General features: G+C 41.8%; 2 protein-coding genes across 3 annotated transcripts; one reads left to right on the top strand and one right to left on the bottom strand.

Moving 5' to 3' along the window:
- LOC143132505 (uncharacterized) lies at positions 1–11640 on the bottom strand. Of its 2 annotated transcripts, XM_076292068.1 has the most exons (11): positions 11562–11640; positions 7755–10715; positions 7376–7424; positions 5888–6010; positions 5190–5315; positions 4499–4621; positions 4160–4207; positions 2037–2093; positions 1441–1521; positions 1270–1352; positions 1–757 (listed from the first exon to the last, which is right to left on the bottom strand). In XM_076292068.1, the coding sequence occupies exons 2-11, from the start codon at positions 10683–10685 to the stop codon at positions 743–745; spliced, it is 3636 nt and encodes a 1211-aa protein (XP_076148183.1). In that variant the 5' UTR covers positions 10686–10715; positions 11562–11640; the 3' UTR covers positions 1–742. The 2 variants fall into 2 exon arrangements, with proteins under 2 accessions (XP_076148183.1, XP_076148184.1); XM_076292069.1 differs by lacking the exon at positions 2037–2093.
- Positions 11641–11744: 104 nt separating this feature from the next.
- On the top strand, positions 11745–13747 carry mccc2 (methylcrotonyl-CoA carboxylase subunit 2). Its single transcript, XM_076292070.1, has one exon. The coding sequence runs from the start codon at positions 11829–11831 to the stop codon at positions 13527–13529; it is 1701 nt and encodes a 566-aa protein (XP_076148185.1). The 5' UTR covers positions 11745–11828; the 3' UTR covers positions 13530–13747.
- Positions 13748–19948: the final 6201 nt, after the last annotated feature.

Genomic DNA, 19948 nt, shown 5'->3' with positions numbered 1-19948 from the left:
ACTGTCCAATAGAGAATGCAAGCTATGGAGCTTTAGACACTAGAGGACATCTCCTCGAGATCAAAACAGTTCCATATGACTCATTATGACAAAGTAGCAGAGAGAATGAGCGATATCAGGGAAAATTAGATTATTCTTTAAAAAAAAAAAAAAAAAATCATTTAGGCAGTAAATACATCACTGGCAGGTGTTTAATTTTTATTTTTTATTTTCCAGGCTGAATAGTTAGCCTAAAAATGTAGACATAGAACTTAGACATGCTTAAAAACATCACCTGCACAGTTAATTCAAGAGATCATGGCTGTACTGAGAAAATGGAGGATGGATATAATATTTCAGCACACACGGTAACATATGGCTAGCAGCAGGTGGGGTGGCATACTGTGGGTACATGTTCGTACAGTGGAGTTATTTAGAATCTAAAACCAACCAACAAACAAACACACAAACAAAAACAAACAGGCTTCATGTAGTGCTCAGACATTCTACCGCAGACTTATTGGCTTGATCTCCCACTGGACACAACAAAGTGTGTTAATAATACCGTGTGGCATCAGAGCCATACACAAATTCAAATAGAAAACAATGATAAAACACTACATTTATTAGTATATTTTGTACAATCATACACATATAGATACATGTTAAATATAGTCATTCATTTTTTTTGGAATATTGATAGTCATTTGATTAAATTCAGTTGATCAATGCTGCCACCTGTGGAGTTTCCCTTAACAAGATCCTAGGGGCTCTGTACCTAGTAAAAGAAAAAGAAAACATCACTGAGAATCACTTCCCTGATTTATCATTGCAAGTGAGTAAACATTTACATTTTCTGTCAACCTAGACAATATGTAAAAGCAAGATAACCATCAGAATCCGATGCATGTACATGCCAGGAAGGATCTTTAGCCTGTTCACATGCAGTATTTCTGGTGAAGCACCAGCTGTGTTGTAGCAGCTGTTGTTTTAGTGTACCTGTTTACATGCACCCGGTTGGGTGTTGCACCTAGTGAACGAGCATGTTAAGATGCTGAAGGAGTTATTTTGTGTTGAGTAAAGAGTTGCCCTATTAGGCATAAACAAGATATTCAGTGTCCCAGAAGTACCACGAAAGGAGCAGAATATAACAGAAGATGATGTTACAACAGAGCTGATGCTCAACCAGAAATCTATGCGCTGGCTAAAAGAGCCTTCCATGGCAATTCTAAACCAATACTAATAACTTCCTGAAAAAAGGTATTTACACCAAAAAAGAAGCTTGTGTACCTTTGATAACTGTGCCTTCAATGCTTCAATCTCCTGACGTTGTTGTTGGATTTGTTGTTGTAAAGATTCACAGTTTTTACAATCTGGGGGCATTTAAAAGCACTTGGATTGGATATTTAGAGTATCAATGACGCTAGCATGTTTATAGCCACTAACAATACGTGTCCATACCGGTTTTGCGATCAGGGTGCTCTTGCCCCTGGCACAGGTAAGTGCCCTCACTGTCCAACGAGGGGGCAGTCACCAATGAAGCTGTGGTGGGGCCGTCGTCACGTCAACCACGCAGAGTGAAGGTGGAATGGTAGTCACAAACACACAGGCAACAAACAGTTGTCACACAAGACATGCGTTTTTGGAGTAGGTTCCCTTGACATTCACTGTTGCGCGGACACATTTCAGCACAACACACAAAACAGCCATGCTATCACTAAGAGATTAATCACATTTTTTGGGGGACACATGCACAAAATAACAACGGAAAGCATTAAATGAAAGCAAAGGCATGTAGTATAATGTGAATGACCGAGGTATAAAAAGCAAAGGGAAAGTGCCAGGGGTGTGGGCAAAGCCATATGGAACCCTGAGGCCTTTTTGTTTCAACTTCATTTTCAGAATACCTTACTGTTGGGGTCAGCAAAGACCATTGATATGCTATCATTTGTAATAATTCTGCTTTTAACTGAGCAAAACAAAGTCTTGAGTTGTAATGTCTACAAATCTAAGGCAAAGCACTGCTGACAAACTAGCTGTAGCATGAGAGTGCTCACCAGATATAGTATGGTTTGAGGAGATGGATATGGCATCTTCAGGCACGGTGGGAAGCACTGGCCAAGGCAGAAGCATGAGTTAAAACACACAAATTAAAAGCAAACCACAAACTCTACTTGGCATAGTTACATTCATTGCTGCGGCAATACTGCGGCAAGAAAAAGTATGTGAACCCATGCTAAATTTGACTAAAAAGAGGAATACAAAATGTTTTGGAAATTGATCTTAATGCCTTAATAAAAAATGATGCATCATAAATAAATACATGTTCTTCCTTAAAATACAGGGGATATATATATATATATATATATTAGGGGTGTAACGGTACACAGAAGTCACGGTTCGGTTCATACCTCGGTTCGGACATCACGGTTCGGTACGAGTTCGGTACAATGGAGGGAAAAGCAAAACAAAAATGCAGAAAGCATTTTTTTTATTGTGCATGTCTCAGGCTGTACCACCTAGTGTCCTACAGTCTCTTTCCTGAGCTATCTGCAACAGCCTGAAGTGTGTAAGATGTAGGCTAAACAGTACAATAAGTACCCAGACTCCATCTGTAACTTGTGTAAACAAAATAAAACAATCAGCTATAAAACTGAAAATAGGCCTACAGCATCTCTTATTTCTGAAAGTGCAAATTACATAGAAAAAATATTTTTAAAAATCCACTTAAGCAAGTCATCTGTGTAACCTTCAACATCTGTGTTTAGTTGTATATGGAAGGGTCTACAATTTGCCTTAATATTTTTCATTGTGTGTAAAGTAATAATCTAGCCTACTAACTGTGAAAATATCACACTATTTTGCCTTTTTTTTTAAAACGAAATTGCTTCTTTCATTTCATAAACAGACAACTAGAAGTCACGTGACTTTGCCCTTTGACGTTAACTCACCGTAGCATGGTTTGTTTATTAGCCTGGTTAGCGTTGTCACTTTACTGTCTATGCACTTAACACTACCAGCTCCTCATGTGAGAAGTTACAAGTTACCCCAACAGGTAATTACCACGCGATTTACATAGCTTTCTGTCATTACGAAAATGTTTCATTTAAGCCATAGGTTTTGGCCCTATTTGTATATGTATCCAAAGGCTGCTGAAGCGCAGGGGAAGTTTTTTACCCCTCGTTTCAGTGATTGGTAGCCTACATCATCTGGGTGATGGCTTCTAATATGTGTAGCATTTTTTCCACTCACATACCCAACAACTGCTGAACAACGCCGACACACAGTTTCATCTTATCCACCACTCTTTCGCCTGTAGGCCTACTAACGTTACTGTAACTGAAGTTCTCAAACTTGCGATCTTAAAGAGACCAGCGGATCCTCTAACTCTTGTGGGTCGCCACCACTTGCTTAGTGCTGCTATCTCTGACTGACTGACTTGACCGACGACCTGACAAAAAAAGAACACAGGAGCCAATCAGAGCTTCACAGAGCTAAGGCGAGGCTACAGATTAGCGTTAGGTGTCGCTAAAGAACTCCCGTAACTCTCGCTACTTAACATATGCGCATGACATTAATTAATCCGCACACGAGTTTTATGAATTTTTATACCGTGTATTCTCCGTGTAAATTCATGCACCGAACCGTGACGCCCGTACCGTTTCGGTTCAATACGAATACATGAACCGTTACACCCCTAATATATATATATATATATATATATATATATATATATATATATATACACACACATACACACCCCTTGGTTAAATCCCCATAGAGGCAGAAAGATTTTTATTTTTAAAGGACAGTTATTTCATGGATCCAGGATACTATCCATCCTGATAAAGCTCCCACGGCCTTTGGAAATAAAATAGCCCCACATCATCACATACCCTTCACCATACCTAGAGATTGGCATGGAGTACTTTCCATAAGATCATCTCTCAATGCAAATCAAACCAGCTATTAGGCTACCTGAAATAAAGCCATGGGTTCACATACTTTTTCTTGCCACTGTATATCTGCCTGCAGCCTGCAAACCTACACAGGAAGACAGACTTTTATTATGACAGTATTGCCAGAGGTGACTGGGGGCCAAGACACAACACAATGCAGGAAACCAAGCAAATGAGTTGAGTTAGTACACGTCATGGCAAAAACCACAGAAGGCTGTTACCTGGACCTTTCTTCATGAGTAGACCAGACCGGAGCTTGGATGCTGGACCTTCCAAAGGAAAAACAAACAAAACAATACAACACTATTAACTCTCTATTCACCACGGACCACAATTCATCACGTCTGAGATCAAATAACAAGCAGAAAGTCAAACATCACAGCAAACAAGAAATATGTATGATGTTGTGCCAGTGAGCCATTCGACAGGTAAAACTAACTAATGCACTAATAAATACAACATGAATAGAATAACACACAGATACACACAGATAATAAACAGATAAATCAAAACAAAGTATTAAACAGATAAAACAAGGCAGGGTAAATGCAGCTTCTTACCCACACTTGGCCTCCTGAGTTCCCCCTTGGCCTCAGGCAGCGCTTTCCTTAATCCAGTGGAGGTTCTGGGTAGTCTGCCTGCAATGGATGCGGAGTCCTTGCTGACAGAGGCATGCGTACTATCTGTATGTAATAATAATAACAACTATTAGAGGGACTGTTTGTATAAATTAGCCTGATTGAATCCAGACAAACCAAATTTGAATATGCTCTGCAGATCCATCTGGATAGGATCCCATTGTCACCAGTCTCCGAACTTCCAGTTTTACAACTTCAAGGGGCGTAAGTCAGTGAAATTAAACTTAAATGGGTGCATTTATCTCTTACCAAATTGTTTCAGAAGTGCCGCTAACACATTTTTCTTGTAAACAATTCCAAAGAAATTATACATTCCTGAGTTTTTGGTAATTCGGAAACAGACGTCAATGAGATCCTTTTCAGATGGACCTGCAGAGCAAATTCAAATTCCCTAAGCGTTTCGTCTGGGTTCACCCAGGCTATGTGTTTCAAGCAAAAGTGTACTTGAACTCAAGTTCCTCCTTATCAGGGCTGCTTGATTATGTGCAAAAGGGAAACATCTTGCATTTACAGAGCTTAAAAATAGAGTTCCAAATAGAGAGAGTTCCAAAATACATATCTCAATCTAAATGACATTGCTCTTGTAATCATTTTCAGGGTGTGTGGGCCTTACCTTCTTTCGACCTCTTGGCTGGGCCTCCTTTGGGATCTGGGACCGGTCTCTTTATGCCCGTAGAGGCACGAGAAGGCCGCACCGAGCTGGCTGCAGCCTCCTTGCTCACAGTGGGGATGGCTCCCTCTACAGGCAAACAGAGATAACAGCACCACGTTTCAATTCCATTCAAGGCAGCTAATGCCATTTCCAGCCTAACGGTCATAGGCTTATCAAAGCCAAGAAAATGTCTGTGTCTGAAGTCACCAGGCACTTTCAAAGGCGTTATATAATGATCCATTTTTAAATCTTTAACAACCTGACCAACACCCGAATTCAGACCCAGTGCCTGAGAACTTCAAGTAAATATGGAAGCTCTGTAGCATCATGTTCACTAATTCCCATTTTGCTTGGGACACTGATGATTCTCAGTTGTTATGTATAAAAAGAACTATAATGTTGGTAACCAGAGCAACTCAGAACAAAGCATTGCTGGGATCATGCCAATATTTTTTTTCCATGAAGAAATGCTTGTTAAACATGTAGAAAAACATGTAATGCTTGTTAACATTGTTCAAGTTTGCCAATATGCAGGTCCCCGTATAATAAGCCTGTGCTTTAACATTATGCCATTATAATAGTCCATTTTATTTGTAATGCTGTTTGTTGATTAGGTTATTATGACAGCTTATAAGTTATGCTGGGTTCAGGACTGGTACCGTTGGGCTTTTTCTTGAGTCGTGTTGAGAGGACTGGCGCCAGGCTGAGGCGTCTCTGAAGAGCCGGGGCGGGCTGAGGTACTGGACCAATAGAGGCAGCACTGCGCAATGCTGCCTTCATTCCTAGCACAAACACACACACACACACACACAGACAGACACAGATACACACAGTTATTCAATGCCAGCAGGGTCGGACTAGCCGCCTGGCATACCGAGCGTTTTCCCGGTGGGCCGATGCAGCTTTGGCCCAATAGAATATACAATTGAATTTAATTGGCAAACGATTGGCCCAAAGCAAGGACAGTCAGTGGCCCATTGGTTCATTTTCATACTGACGCTGGTTTGATCCAATAACAGCTCGTAAGGGCCCACCCCTCCCATTTTGGCTCAGAGCAAAGATTCTGTAAGCGCATGTAAATTGTTACTCGTAGTAGACTAGCGTTGAATATGTTGAAGTTGCGGCAGGTAGAGGCCAGTGGTGCAAAATATAACACCAATGTAGAAGCTTCAACAGAATCCATTATTGCATGTAGATGAAGGATATGTAGATGAAGGGGAGCTGGAAATGAATAATGGGCATTAAAAAAAACAAGGTAGGGCTAACCACAACCACTCAAGCAATAAAAACAAATATATTTCCAAGCACTGATGTTCATCAGGATAATTATTTTATAGCTTTTATTGTTACTCGCTGCTTGAGTGGTTGTGGTTAGCCCTACCCTGCTTTTTAATGCCCATTTATTCATTTCCAGCCCTGCAAAAAACAAACGATTCTAGAACGCTATGTGGCTGCTCTGAAAGCCTAGATCAGCAAAGTCATTAGTCATTTGAATTTAGGTATTTATTATACAGTAGGTCATGGAAATTCTGGGGTTTTTTGTAAGGGAAACGTCATATAATTTTGAGAATCCTGTTACAGCAACAGACAACAAAGTTTCCATATCTATTCTGTGTTAGGTTTAAGTTGTCCTGTGTATAGTGGGTAACTGTTAAGATATGTTATAGATTACAGTTAGGCCTAACACAATCTGGGTAATTTAGCTCTTACACATACAGTAATTGTTTGGTGCTGCTACCAATTTAGCATTGTATAGTTTACCAGTAGTTCCAGCAGAGCCTCTTTCACTGTTGTTTTTATGTGTGAATATGGAGATTATGTGCTCCATGGCCACCTCTGATCACCAGTGAGTCAGAAAGCTAGTGAGTAGGCCTACACCTGTCTACTTTCAGTGCTTCATGGCACTTAGTTCAAAAGATATGCATATTTAAGGGTTCTGCTATGGGTGTGCCTGACTATTTGGAGGGCCCAGACGAACCTGTTAGCAAATTTGAATTTGAATGTCAAATTCAAATTGCTAACAGGTTTGTCTGGGTTCACCCAGGCTAGAATGAAACTAGATAACGGACGATGATTGAACCTCAATCCAGTTAAGTAAACAGGGCTATATTTACATTGGGAAAAAACTTAAGACAGTGTTATATTACCGAGTGAGAGTCTGTTAGTGCTGGGAATACCAGATGGTGCGGGAATGCCCTGAAACAAGAAATAAAAAAAAAGTCAGTTCTATAAAGTAAGTAGGTATAAAGGCCTCAAAGCCATACAAGAAACTGGTTTACATTTGTATACTGGGACAAACCAACTGAAGGAAAATATAAACCAAAAGGCTACTACACAATAAAACTTATTTCAGGGCTTAAAGCAAGAGTCATCAGAAACAGTCAGATTCACTATGTATAATGATCTATTTTATTAGCCTTGCCCATGCATGAATTCTGTTCTAGCACGTATTTTTGTTTACATTAGAAGCACTACTTCTGGCAACAAAATCACAACTGAACAATATCCTCTTCCATCTCCACTCACCTCTATCGTGTTGTTGGCCACTGTAGCCATCCCCAGCACACCAGTCCTGCGCGTGGGTTTGGGGATGGTCCTGCGAGTGACCGGAAGGCCCGAGGACTTGGCACCAGCCGCCGTAGGTCCTGCCATGGCCGCCGCTGCAGCCCCTCCTGCTCTGGGTAAGGTGATGCCTGTGGCTTTGAGCACCATTCCCTGTCTCTGCGCCAGGCTGGCATGGACGTCTGTTTTGCCCTCGCTGGGGGGCGAGGATTCAGCAGGGCTGGTTCCTGCTCCGTCCTCACCTGGTGGGTCACTGCCACCGGCGGCCTTGGCGGTGGGGGAGGAGGACGTGGTGGTGTTGGTGGTTGTCGTGCTGATGGTGGCATTGGCGGGCAGCACTAGTTGCTTGCGGGCCTCGCAGGCTCTGCCGAGGACGACGTCGGCGGGCCGGGAGAAGGAGAACTCGCGGTGCTCGGGCATGGGCGTGGAGGTGACCAGGCCGTACGCCTGCAGGTCCAGAGTGTCGTCCAGCGTGAACTGGACCGACAGCCGTGACTCCGACAGACGCGACTCCGGCGCCGAGCGCTCCACCGTCACCTCGGCCTCCGACAGGTTAAGGTTCATCGTCAGCGTGGCTGAATCGGACACATTGCCATTGCCAGCACATGCCTGTGCATTTCCCACGCTTCCCTGTTCAACAGCAGAAGCTGTGGTATCAGATGCAGGCCTGGTGCATTCTTCATCGACACCATTTGCTTTGTCACTGACTGCTGCGTGGCCACGTGCCACTTCAGGGCTAGAGCTCGGATTTGATACCTCCATTTCGACTGTGTTGTCCAGTTTTTGTATGCCCGATACAGAAGGGCTGCCGCTGCATGTCAGGTTCACCGTGCTGTTGACCACAGCCGCTCCAGTTACACACGGACTGCCAATAGGCGTCAGGTTCACCGTGCCATTAACCACAGCCGCCTCAGCAACGCACGGGCTATTGACGGACGTCAAGTTCACCGTGCCATTAACCACAGCCGCCTCAGCAACGCACGGGCTATTGACGGACGTCAAGTTCACCGTGCCATTAACCACAGCCGCCTCAGCAACGCACGGGCTATTGATGGACGTCAAGTTCACCGTGCCATTAACCACAGCCGCCTCAGCAACGCACGGGCTATTGATGGACGTCAAGTTCACCGTGCCATTAACCACAGCCGCCTCAGCAACGCACGGGCTATTGATGGACGTCAAGTTCACCGTGCTGTTAACGACCGCTGCCTCAGCAACGCACGGGCTATTGATGGACGTCAAGTTCACTGTGCCGTTAACCACAGCCGCGGGCGAGCCGACCCCTCTGACCACTGAGCTGGTTATTCCTTGTACCTCTGTAGTAACGCTAGGTGAAGCATTTCTGGTGGTGGTGCCCTGCAGCTCAACAGTGCTGTTCATTGGTCCAGCCGATGGGATGCTTCTGCGCTGCACCAGATCTACGGTGTTGTTCATCTCCCTGGCAAGTTTGGTGGCAACGGGGGTTTTGGCAACAGTTGCCAAATGCAGTGTGCCATTGTGACAGGCAGCCATAGGTGCGCTATTGGTGCCGCCTCCAAGTGGAAAATCCACTGTGGTGTTATGGTGAACAGGCATGGTGGTGTTATGGTGAACAGGCATGGTGGTGTTGTGGTGAACAGGCATGGTGGTGTTGTGGTGAACAGGCATGGTGGTGTTGACCTCAACTGAGGTGGACTTGCTATCATTCTCCTTATCCACAGTGGCGTTGAGCTCTTGAGTGGGTCTGGAGATGCTGGGAGAAACTGCAGGACTGATCAGGCTGCAATCACTCCCCATCTCTACTGTGAGGTCTTTATGTTCAGCGTGCTTCGAATCAGCGGCGCTACCAACACAGCCCGCCAGCTCAATCGTCCAATTCATTTGACGATTCGACAAGACAACATCAGAAAGAGCAGCACTGGCACCGGCAGGTACAGTAATGTTGGGTCTGCCGCTATAGACCAACTCCATGGTGTTATTTCCCTCACCAGTGGATGTGTTGACATCAGGCGTCAGAGCAATACTCGGAGCGCTATTGTTGGCCACATCAGTAGTTTTGTTTATTTCATCAGCGGACGCCGACACATTTCTCCCAGCAACACTGGGGCTGCTGCAGCCAGATGTCAGATTTGCGGTGCTGTTCATTTCCTCAGTAGGAACTGTGATGTCGCTAGCTGACCCAGGAGTGTTGCTTCCACCTGCCAGATGTATGGTACTGTTTATGAGCATGGCTTGCCTGTCAGTAGTGGCTATAGCTAAAGCTGGACTGTCCCTACAAGGCGAATCCATTGCGTTTTGAGCACTGGTGGAATCAACTTTAGGAAGTGTACAAGCAGGACTTTTGCCTTCACACCCCACATCTATAGTGTCATTTTGGACATTCATTGTGACAATGTCCGGCAAAGGCACAGTGATGACCGTGCCAGCACCACCGGGCAATTCCACTGAGTTTGCCGGCTCAGTGGGTGTGGTGACTGAGTAGTCCATGAAACTCGCCTTCATCCACGGTGGCGTCTCGTTCTCCAGAGTGGGAGAGGTAGCTAGGTGGAGGTGACTGTGCCTTTCAGCCTTCGCCCAAGCCAAGGAGGGGCTCGCGTCCAAACAGAGGCGCCGGAGACCGGGAGTCAATCGGCCTGTGGTGACCGGAGACACCCCGACGTCCTCTTGAAAGGAGGAAATGTTAAACAGAAATGACTCTCTAGTCCAAGGTGGAGTCTCCTCCAAGATGCTGTACATCGCCTGCTGGCTCCCTGCTGCGGTCTTGTTGGGTGAAGGCAGGCAGGCGACTCCTTTGCTCACCTCTGCAGTGGCAGGATCAGTGCTAGCTTCACCCATTGCATCATCGCTCTGACAGTCCCCGCGGTCACCTCCAGTTGTGACATCGGCAGCTGTTGTCACGTTTTCATTCACGCTCATCTTGCACACTCCCGGAGTGCTACAATTTCCCTACAGGTGGAGGGGGGATAACGATAACAAAACAAAAAAATATGAATAACATACTAAATCTGACCAAATCTGTTTGATATATCACAGCAGCACGAGGACTGCCACCAGCTTCTCGTTCATATTTCATTTACGAAGTAAAGTGGCAAGTCTAATGTAAATTATGAAAAACATATTTTTTCTTGCGTTTCTCTAGTGTACAATGGTACATTTATACACATAATACAATAGCAAACAAAGTTACTTTGCATATTCCAACAGAGCAATCCAGAAGTGGCTGCTTGAAAACATGACTTCTTTTGGCTTGCAGAACGTCTGTGGCCAAAATATCTTCACGTTTTAGTAAACGTTAGTGACGTAAAGCCATAACTTCCCGGTAGGCTACAAGGACAGACAGTGTACGGTGACTGTCACATATGGCAACTTAAGTCTGCTCAAGGAGCTGGCAACAAATGAACGATGCATTAGGAATCATTTAGCTAGCCTACTCAAGTTAGCAAGCTGCGTTAAGTACATAACATTAGCAACAAGGTTGTTGATTCAACGAGACGAATCTAATTAAAAAGCTACCCCTAACTTACTATCCAAGTCATCAAAGACTGATGCATAGCCAACCATTCAGTTGGTGATCTGATGTTAACTTTCAATTGTAGTCCCAATGATAGCTAGATCTATAATAAGTTAACTAGCCACCTCCTTTAGCTGTCAGGTTCAAAAGGTAATTTAAGTAACAACCCTGACACTTCCCTTGATGACAAAGCGAAGTTACAATAGAAAATGGAGTACAACAACTATATTTATATATATATCATTAATAAGACATAACTTAGGCCAGATAATTGTACTTACAATGTGGTGGTCCACTGCAAGGAACCTTTGGAATGCAGTTTCGCTGGAGATTTTAACAACCTACCGCTTTGGTTTAAAATGAGCATCACATTACGATTGGTTAGTACCGGCATGCAACGCGCCAGTAGTCCACCGTCGGCCAATCATAATCCATAGATAGCCACCAATAAGGAAACAGTTCATTTGTGGGTGCTCGTACTGTCCGACCTTCTTTTACAAGAAAAACAAGAAGGCACTAGGCAGCTGTAAACATACTCAAAGCTGAAGATGATTCGGCTTATTTTAAGAAAGACTGTTGCGTTACCCCCGTTCAGATGCTCTCCAGCAGTAACTGTGAGACTTTACCATGCCGACAGCGTGGCAACTGTGGGTTCACAGCCAGACGAACAGTCTGCAGTGTATCAAGAAAACTTCGAACGAATGCAAGCACTTGTGAAGGACTTAAGGGACAAGACCGAAAAAATAAAATTAGGAGGTGGTGAGAAAGCCAGAAATCTGCACACATCCCGAGGTAAACTCCTACCCCGAGAACGAATTGACAGACTTTTGGACCCAGGGTCACCTTTTCTAGAGTTTTCCCAGTTTGCGGCCTACAAGTTGTATGGTAAAGAAGAGGTGCCAGCTGGAGGCATCATCAGCGGAATTGGACGAGTCTCCGGGGTTGAATGTGTCATCGTAGCAAATGATGCTACAGTCAAAGGTGGGACATATTATCCAGTAACTGTGAAAAAGCATCTTCGTGCTCAAGAGATCGCACAGCAAAACCACCTGCCATGCATCTACCTGGTTGATTCAGGTGGAGCCAATTTGCCCAGACAGGCTGATGTATTCCCTGACAGAGACCACTTTGGAAGAATTTTTTTCAACCAGGCCAGACTCTCATCTGAGGGCATAGCACAGATTGCTGTGGTGATGGGCTCGTGCACTGCAGGAGGTGCCTACGTTCCTGCTATGGCTGATGAGAGCATCATTGTTCGAAAGCAAGGGACCATTTTCCTTGGTGGGCCTCCACTGGTAAAAGCTGCCACAGGTGAAGAAGTCTCTGCAGAGGACCTCGGAGGTGCTGATCTCCATTGCAGAAAGTCAGGTGTAACAGACCACTATGCATTGGATGATGACCATGCACTACATTTGGCAAGAAAAGCAGTACGAAATCTGAATTACAAGAAGCACATTGACGTGACTGTAGAACCTAGTGAGCCCCCCCTGTTTCCTGCTGAAGAGCTGTATGGCATTGTGGGAGAAAATCTGAAGAGAAACTTTGACGTGAGAGAAGTAATTGCAAGAATTGTCGATGGGAGCAAGTTTGACGAGTTTAAGGCCTTCTATGGAGACACACTAGTCACAGGTTTTTCCAGGATTTTTGGCTACCCTGTTGGAATTATTGGGAACAATGGAGTTCTGTTTTCAGAATCTGCAAAAAAGGGAGCACACTTCATTGAGCTGTGTTGTCAAAGAAACATTCCTCTGATATTTCTTCAAAATATAACTGGCTTCATGGTGGGGAGGGAATATGAGGCAGGTGGCATCGCAAAAGATGGCGCCAAGATGGTGACTGCTGTAGCCTGTGCCAATGTGCCTAAGATCACTGTAATCATTGGGGGATCCTATGGAGCTGGAAACTATGGAATGTGTGGACGAGCATATAGCCCCAGGTTCCTGTACATGTGGCCTAATTCCCGGATTTCTGTGATGGGAGGGGAGCAGGCCGCCACTGTCCTGGCCACCATCACAAAAGACCAGAGGATACGTGAGGGGAAAGAGTTCACAGCTGAGCAGGAGGTTGCGATGAAAGAACCCATTATTAAACGATTTGAGGAAGAAGGAAATCCATTCTTCTCTAGTGCAAGGCTTTGGGATGATGGGATCATTGACCCTGCAGACACACGACTTGTTCTCGGGCTGAGTCTCAGTGCTGCACTCAACTCTCCAATTCAGAGGACGAAATTTGGTGTTTTTAGAATGTGAGCATAGTGTTGACCATATAGAGGCATTTTGCAAAGTTATAGTTGATCATTAGGAACTCGACAGGTGTTGTTGTTGTCTTTGTTCTTTTCATATGTATATCTCTTTGGGGAAAAGTCAGAAAGATTTGACAGATATGTACATTATTTACTAACTTTTTTTGTGGAGGATGGGGAAAGTATGAAATTGGAAAAAAATAAAGTCCAAGGCTTTATAACCTATTTTGGAGCTTCATGTGTGTCTGATTAGCAATCAAAGAACATTTGACTCATGGAGAAATAGTGTAAAACATTCTTAGACCTATTCATGGGTTTCATCAGGTCCCTTTCCACAGGTGTATAAAATCAAGCACTGATTATGAATGCAGACTGCATGGTATTTGATTAATACACCTGAAAGGGACCTGATGAAACTCATCAATACATTACATAAAATTGATTATAGGCTATAGGACCACCTTGTTTCAGCCATATCAACAGCACCAGCTTTATTTTGAGGTAGCCAATTTGAGCCTTTCATAAAGGCTAGCCAAAGCTCAGTTCAGGGTTGGGAACTGAAATATTAGAATCAGTAAGAAAGAACCGGTACTTAGAAATCTTTAGAAGTTCATTCTGCCTATCAATCCTTAAACACAATCCCGTTATTATTGCAAACAAAGTAAAGATTGATATGTGTTATTGAGGCTTTAGTGCATTTCATCCCCTTGCATAAGGTTTTATCTACGTTCTGGTTAGTTCTGATACATTGAACTTCAAAGTTTTAGAATTCCAGTTATGCTGATTAAGCAGAACAGACCTTTTTAGATATAATGTCCAAAATGCATATAACTACAAGAAACATTTCACCTCACCGTCTTAAGTTGTCACATATCAATAACTCAATTTTGACAAAAATGTCAGATAGAACCTTATAATTCTAAGGGGACGATTTGTTTGTGGATCACTTGTAAATAAATATTCACTTTTAAAATATTCAGTTTAGGCTTAGAAAATAGAATACTCCTGGAATAAAAAAAAATAAAGACATTTATATATGTAAATACATTTTGTTTACATAAAATGAAGAAAAGATAAACAGAATTGATCAGCAGAATTAGAATTGGAATTGATACAATTTGAATGATATCCAACCCAAGATCAAGTTCATTTAGCCCAATAGCCCAAAGGTAGACAACAGAAACAGTAAGTTAAGATATAGGCTAAACCCTTATAGGGCCAATTAGTCAAGTATACAACCCTGTTTCCAAAAAAGTTGGGATGCTGTGTAAAATGGAAATAACAACACGTGATAATCTACAAATCTTGTGAACCTATAGTTGCAAAAGGACATAAGCAAACATGTATACACAACATATCAAAGGTATGACAGATTTGACTTATATGGGAGAGAATATGCCATGATCTTGCATCCTGTATCCTAATTTCCCTATATGCACCCTCTGCACTCTGTCACTCAGGTAACTTCTCACAATGGACAAAGGGGGGCGCTTGAAACAAGTGTATACAGCAAATGATAGTGGAGAAATCAAAAGACAGTAGTAGTAGAGTAGTAGCCTAACAGTTGATCTATTAACCACACTCTTAAAACTAATGGGTTGTCCTTATCTGGACACAGATGTGTTAAAAAAAACACAAGTTGTATTGTTTTTTACCTTAACCCATTTAAGTCCAAATTTTTCCCAGACATGCAAATATGCAAATCGTGTTATTAGCAACCCTTTGAAGTAATCAATATATATTTTTTTTTTTAAATGTTGAAAAGTAGATGAAAAAGTGAGTTTTATTACTGGTCACAATTGGGACCGGTGGGATAATATGCATATACTCAATTAAAGGTTGCTCAAATTGCTTTTTTGTTAAAATAAAGGTATTCTGACAGGACTTTTCAAACTGATATGAACACTGAGACCAATGGCAATAATAAATATGAAAAATATGTAAACATTGTTTATTTACCAGGAGCTTCGGCTCGTTAAAATAGAACCCATAATGTGTATGTCTGTGCGTGCGTGTGTCTGCATGTAGTTGTGAGAGTTAGTTAGTGTGCATATTGTGTGTGTGTGCGTATATATATATATATATATATATATATATATATATATATATATATACGCGCGCACACACACACACACACACACACACACAGACCATATACACTAACTCTTACAACTACATGCAGACACACACGCACGCACAGACATACACATTCAGGGTTCTATTTTAATGAGCCGAAGCTCCTGGTAAATAAACAACACACAGACACAAACACACACACAGACATACACACTCACACACACACAAATCTTCTTAAGTGCTGCTTTAGGTCAGACCACATTGCTGCTCTGAGAGAGTATGGACCTGGCAGATGAGGACAAAGAGTCAGAGTACAGATAGGCTACTCAAGTATTTAAAGTATTTTATTTGTAATGTATTGTCAGTAATAATGTGTCACTGAAATACTCTGAAATTAAATTTACATTCTTTGGGTTGATCTCGAAGATTTGGAAGAACATCAAAAACACTGTTTTCACCATTACCTGATTTCATACCTTTTTTACACTCTTATTCTAATTCTTATTTATTAATTATTCACAAACCTATTTATATTTTCACAGCTGAACACAAAACAGGATCTAGAGCTATGTGGTGAATGTCAATTGATTGTCTAATTTCACTTCATCTTCACAAGTGTGTGTTTTGTCTGTTTTGGTCTGATTTGGTTGTTTCCGCTAAGGAAAGTGTACTTGTTGCAGACCGGACTTGTGGCGTGGATGAGGTTTGTTACAACTGTATAAAGTTGAAGAGTGAAGGCCCTATAGAATGATATTACAGTTTTTTCTGAATGCTTAAACAAATTTTTTGTAACTATGGCTTTTTTTGCAAAACTCTACACACAAATGGCAAAACCACTCACTGAGTTCGCAAAACTAAAAGCACAAACACTGCTTTGCACTCAGTTTGCAATTTTGTAACACACACTTTGCACAACTGTAGGCACAATGGCTATTATTTACACTATTTTGCCAACTCTCTGGCACACTTTCTCATGTGAAAACTGTTTTAGATAATTAGTTCACTTTGCAATCAGCCTAAGCACTATAAATAAGCCACAGGTAATGTACAATGGGTACAATGGACTGAGCAGGAAGAGTGAGAAGATACAGTAAAGAAATAGCCCTTTTACAGACAAAAAAACAGTCTACATGTGGGGATATTGTCATGTCAGGCCTGGATACATCATTCCAGAATATATTTTTCCCGATGCCTTGGACTAGGACATTGCATGTGATGTAGACAGAATTTTGCGAGAGACGACCCGATGTAGACTGATTTGTTTTGTCTCAGTGAAATGCTATTTTGTGACTTGGAAAAGACTTGTGACTTTTATTTTTTTGACTTGGAAAAACACACTTGTGTTTGTTTTGATGTGTGTAAATAAACACTACTGTAATACTTGAAGTTTGGATCCCTGTATGTTTACAGAACTATGACAAAAGTATGACCTCAAACTGACATAGTCTACCTTGTGCACAGAGAAAGCAAAAGCCAGATGTGTTTTTATTCATACCATCAGTGTGTTGTTGGCACATTGTGTGCTTACTATTGTGATGGCTTGTGTTTACTGTTAGATACGAAAACACAATTTTTACGAAGGTGTGAAGAGTTAAGCAAGGTGTGTTAGCTTTTGCAAGAGAACTACAATGTTTTGCTGATTGGGTGAGAGGTTTTGCCATTTGTGTGTAGAGTTTAGAAAAAAAAGCCATAGTTACAAAAAATGTGCTTAAGCAATCAGAAAAAACTGTAAATTTTTTTAAAAAGAAAAAAGTATACTTTAATACATGAACAGGAAAAAACAGCTAAATGGATGCCTGCATGTCTCCGATTACGAAAGGGCACAGGCATGCATTTAGTTTACTACTCAAACTTATCTGATTCATGCTCTAGACTGATACAGTGACTACCCTATTTCAGTTATTAATTGCAAAAAACCATGATCATGGATGTTCTAATAAAGAATCAGCATAGTTATCTGCGGCCACCATCAAAAAAGTTTCAAAAAATATTAATACTCAAGTACAGATACTCAATAAAGTTACTTCAGTACAGTATTTAAGTTAATTTACTTAATTACTGTCCACCCCTGTCGACTGGTCTTGAACGTGTTAGCCATTGGACCAGTTCCACAAGGGCATCTGTTGATGGGCACACATGTTCACCTGTGTGGCCATCTGACCAAGTGGATGTGGGTGGATTTAATTCCACGTTGCTAATGTCCATAGGGATGGGACAATATGTTGACAATCGGAATATTGTGCTAGTGATACAATGTATAGAGATATCTGTGTGGATTCCTCTGCCAATTTCACTCACCAGAATCTTGACATCTCATGCTGGTACATACTGAATATATACTGGTCCCTGGAGGACTTTGACTTGAGGCCCTTGCTGTACGGTTAATTTTATGTCATCACCTATTTTGTTGCAACCAACCAACCTATTTTCATAGATAGATATCTATTGACTTCAGACTTGTCTTCTGGCGAGTAAGGATGTCTATTGACTTCAGTCTTCTAGCGAGTAAGGATGTCTATTGACTGCAGCCTTCTGGCTAAGTTAGCACTATATTTGTATGTCAGCTGTATCTGTTCTATGTCTGAGGAAGGGCTTGGACTCTGAAATGTTACGTGCTATAAAACATTACATGTTTTCTTGATATCTGGTGTGTGGACTCTATCCTTTTGTACTGGATCAAGGGTCAAACAATTGAGCAATCAGATTTTATGTATATGGCACCTTTCGTTTTGGAGTTAACCATTAATTCAGTTGATCAAGAAAATTACATGATTTTTACCACTGAAATGAGCCAATTCTGCCTATAAATGCTGCAATAATATTTGATGATATACCGTACTCTTTTTAAAAAAATACAAAATAAGTGAATATAGCATCAACATCAAGTAACTTGCATGACCTGAATTTGTATGCTGTGTTGTAACAGAACAGTTCTGTAGATTTAAACTTGAAACTGGGGTATAAGAGGCAGGAATGCAAGCAAGGATACTGAAACAAATGTTGCCAGGTGATGAGAAGTCAGGAGAAATTGAGAATTCGATGCATTGCATGTGTTCGGCGCGAGGTCCCTTTAAGAAATATGTGTACAGTGAGGTCAAACAGCAGCGCGAGATTGATAGTTTTGAAATGAGATTAGGTTCATGGTGTAATTGAGATGAGATTAGGTTCATGGTGTAACTGAGATGAGATAGGTTCATGGTGTAACTGAAACCCAGTAATCCTACTTTAATGCATATTATGGATTGTCCAGGACTCATGGCCACTAGAGTCCCCAGTGTGAATAAGTCAGCTTTTTTACCTGAGACATTGTCTCTAAAGATATTTATAACTTTGTCACCCTTGCTTAATAGCTCGATCAAGATCATTTTCTTGTCCTTAGAATCTATCCCCAGTGTGTGGCATAGCCAACCCTACATTGCGAAGTAAAGACAACTACCTGTAAATTTAAGAAAAGGCGTACTGGAGTTTTGTGTTTATTGGACAGTTAAACTGTCAAGCACATATTCACATCTGTGAAATATCCAGCCTTAAATTGGCAATATTGTTTTGCAAAATATTTAATTTAAATATTAATATTTTGCAAAACAGCCTACTTGGATTTATCAAACTAACCCAACATTAAGGTATTTGTTACACTGTGTGCATGATACCAGGCCGCACACTTATTTGCTAGTGTCTGTCATATCAAGGAGTGAGTTTCAATGCACAGCTCTGCATTCACTATTGGTATACAATTAGAAGATGTTACAAGATTATTTTCTGATTATTAAACTGAAACGAAAAGTTATCTCTCATTATTTTGCCCCCAGAACAATAGTGTTTGAGCTGGCATGAGCCAGACTCATCAATTGAAATAGACTGTCCAATGTCTACTGTACCACCAAAGCATTACAGGTCACCTGAGGACAGAGCAGACATGTTCTTGTTGTTCACCAATGAGGATATTGTCACTTTCGACATACCCATACAAACATAAGTTCCTTTTTTTCTATTAGCAGTGCACTATTCTTCCCAGGTTCACATGTTTGTGGTTGATCTGAGCTGCATATTTGGCCCTTCTCTGAAACTGATGTAGGAGAATAGAATTAATTTGGGAAGTCACATGACATGACATAACAGGTCAACCTATAATAATAGGTTCACAGAAATTGCACATGTATTACAGTCTGATAAAAATGTCGCCATAATGGCTGAGACAAGTGAATGTTGTGATTGTTGTTATGGCAGTTGGCAAGGGGATGCACAGCTTGTTGTCGTCTGCATGTTCTCGTGCTGTGTCGACCACAGAGGAAAAGGTGTGTGCACAGTCATTCTGAAGACACCGTGGTGATGCAGTCTTGCAGTCACATC

This window comes from Alosa pseudoharengus, unplaced genomic scaffold (genome assembly GCF_046254945.1).
Source record: "Alosa pseudoharengus isolate Yale_2024_CS ecotype anadromous, Long Island Sound unplaced genomic scaffold, YU_APseudo_1.1 YU_APseudo_1.1_scf_19, whole genome shotgun sequence".
Taxonomy (NCBI): domain Eukaryota; kingdom Metazoa; phylum Chordata; class Actinopteri; order Clupeiformes; family Clupeidae; genus Alosa; species Alosa pseudoharengus.
Note: the sequence above shows the minus strand (reverse complement) of the source record. Positions and strands in the feature narration are given on the sequence as shown.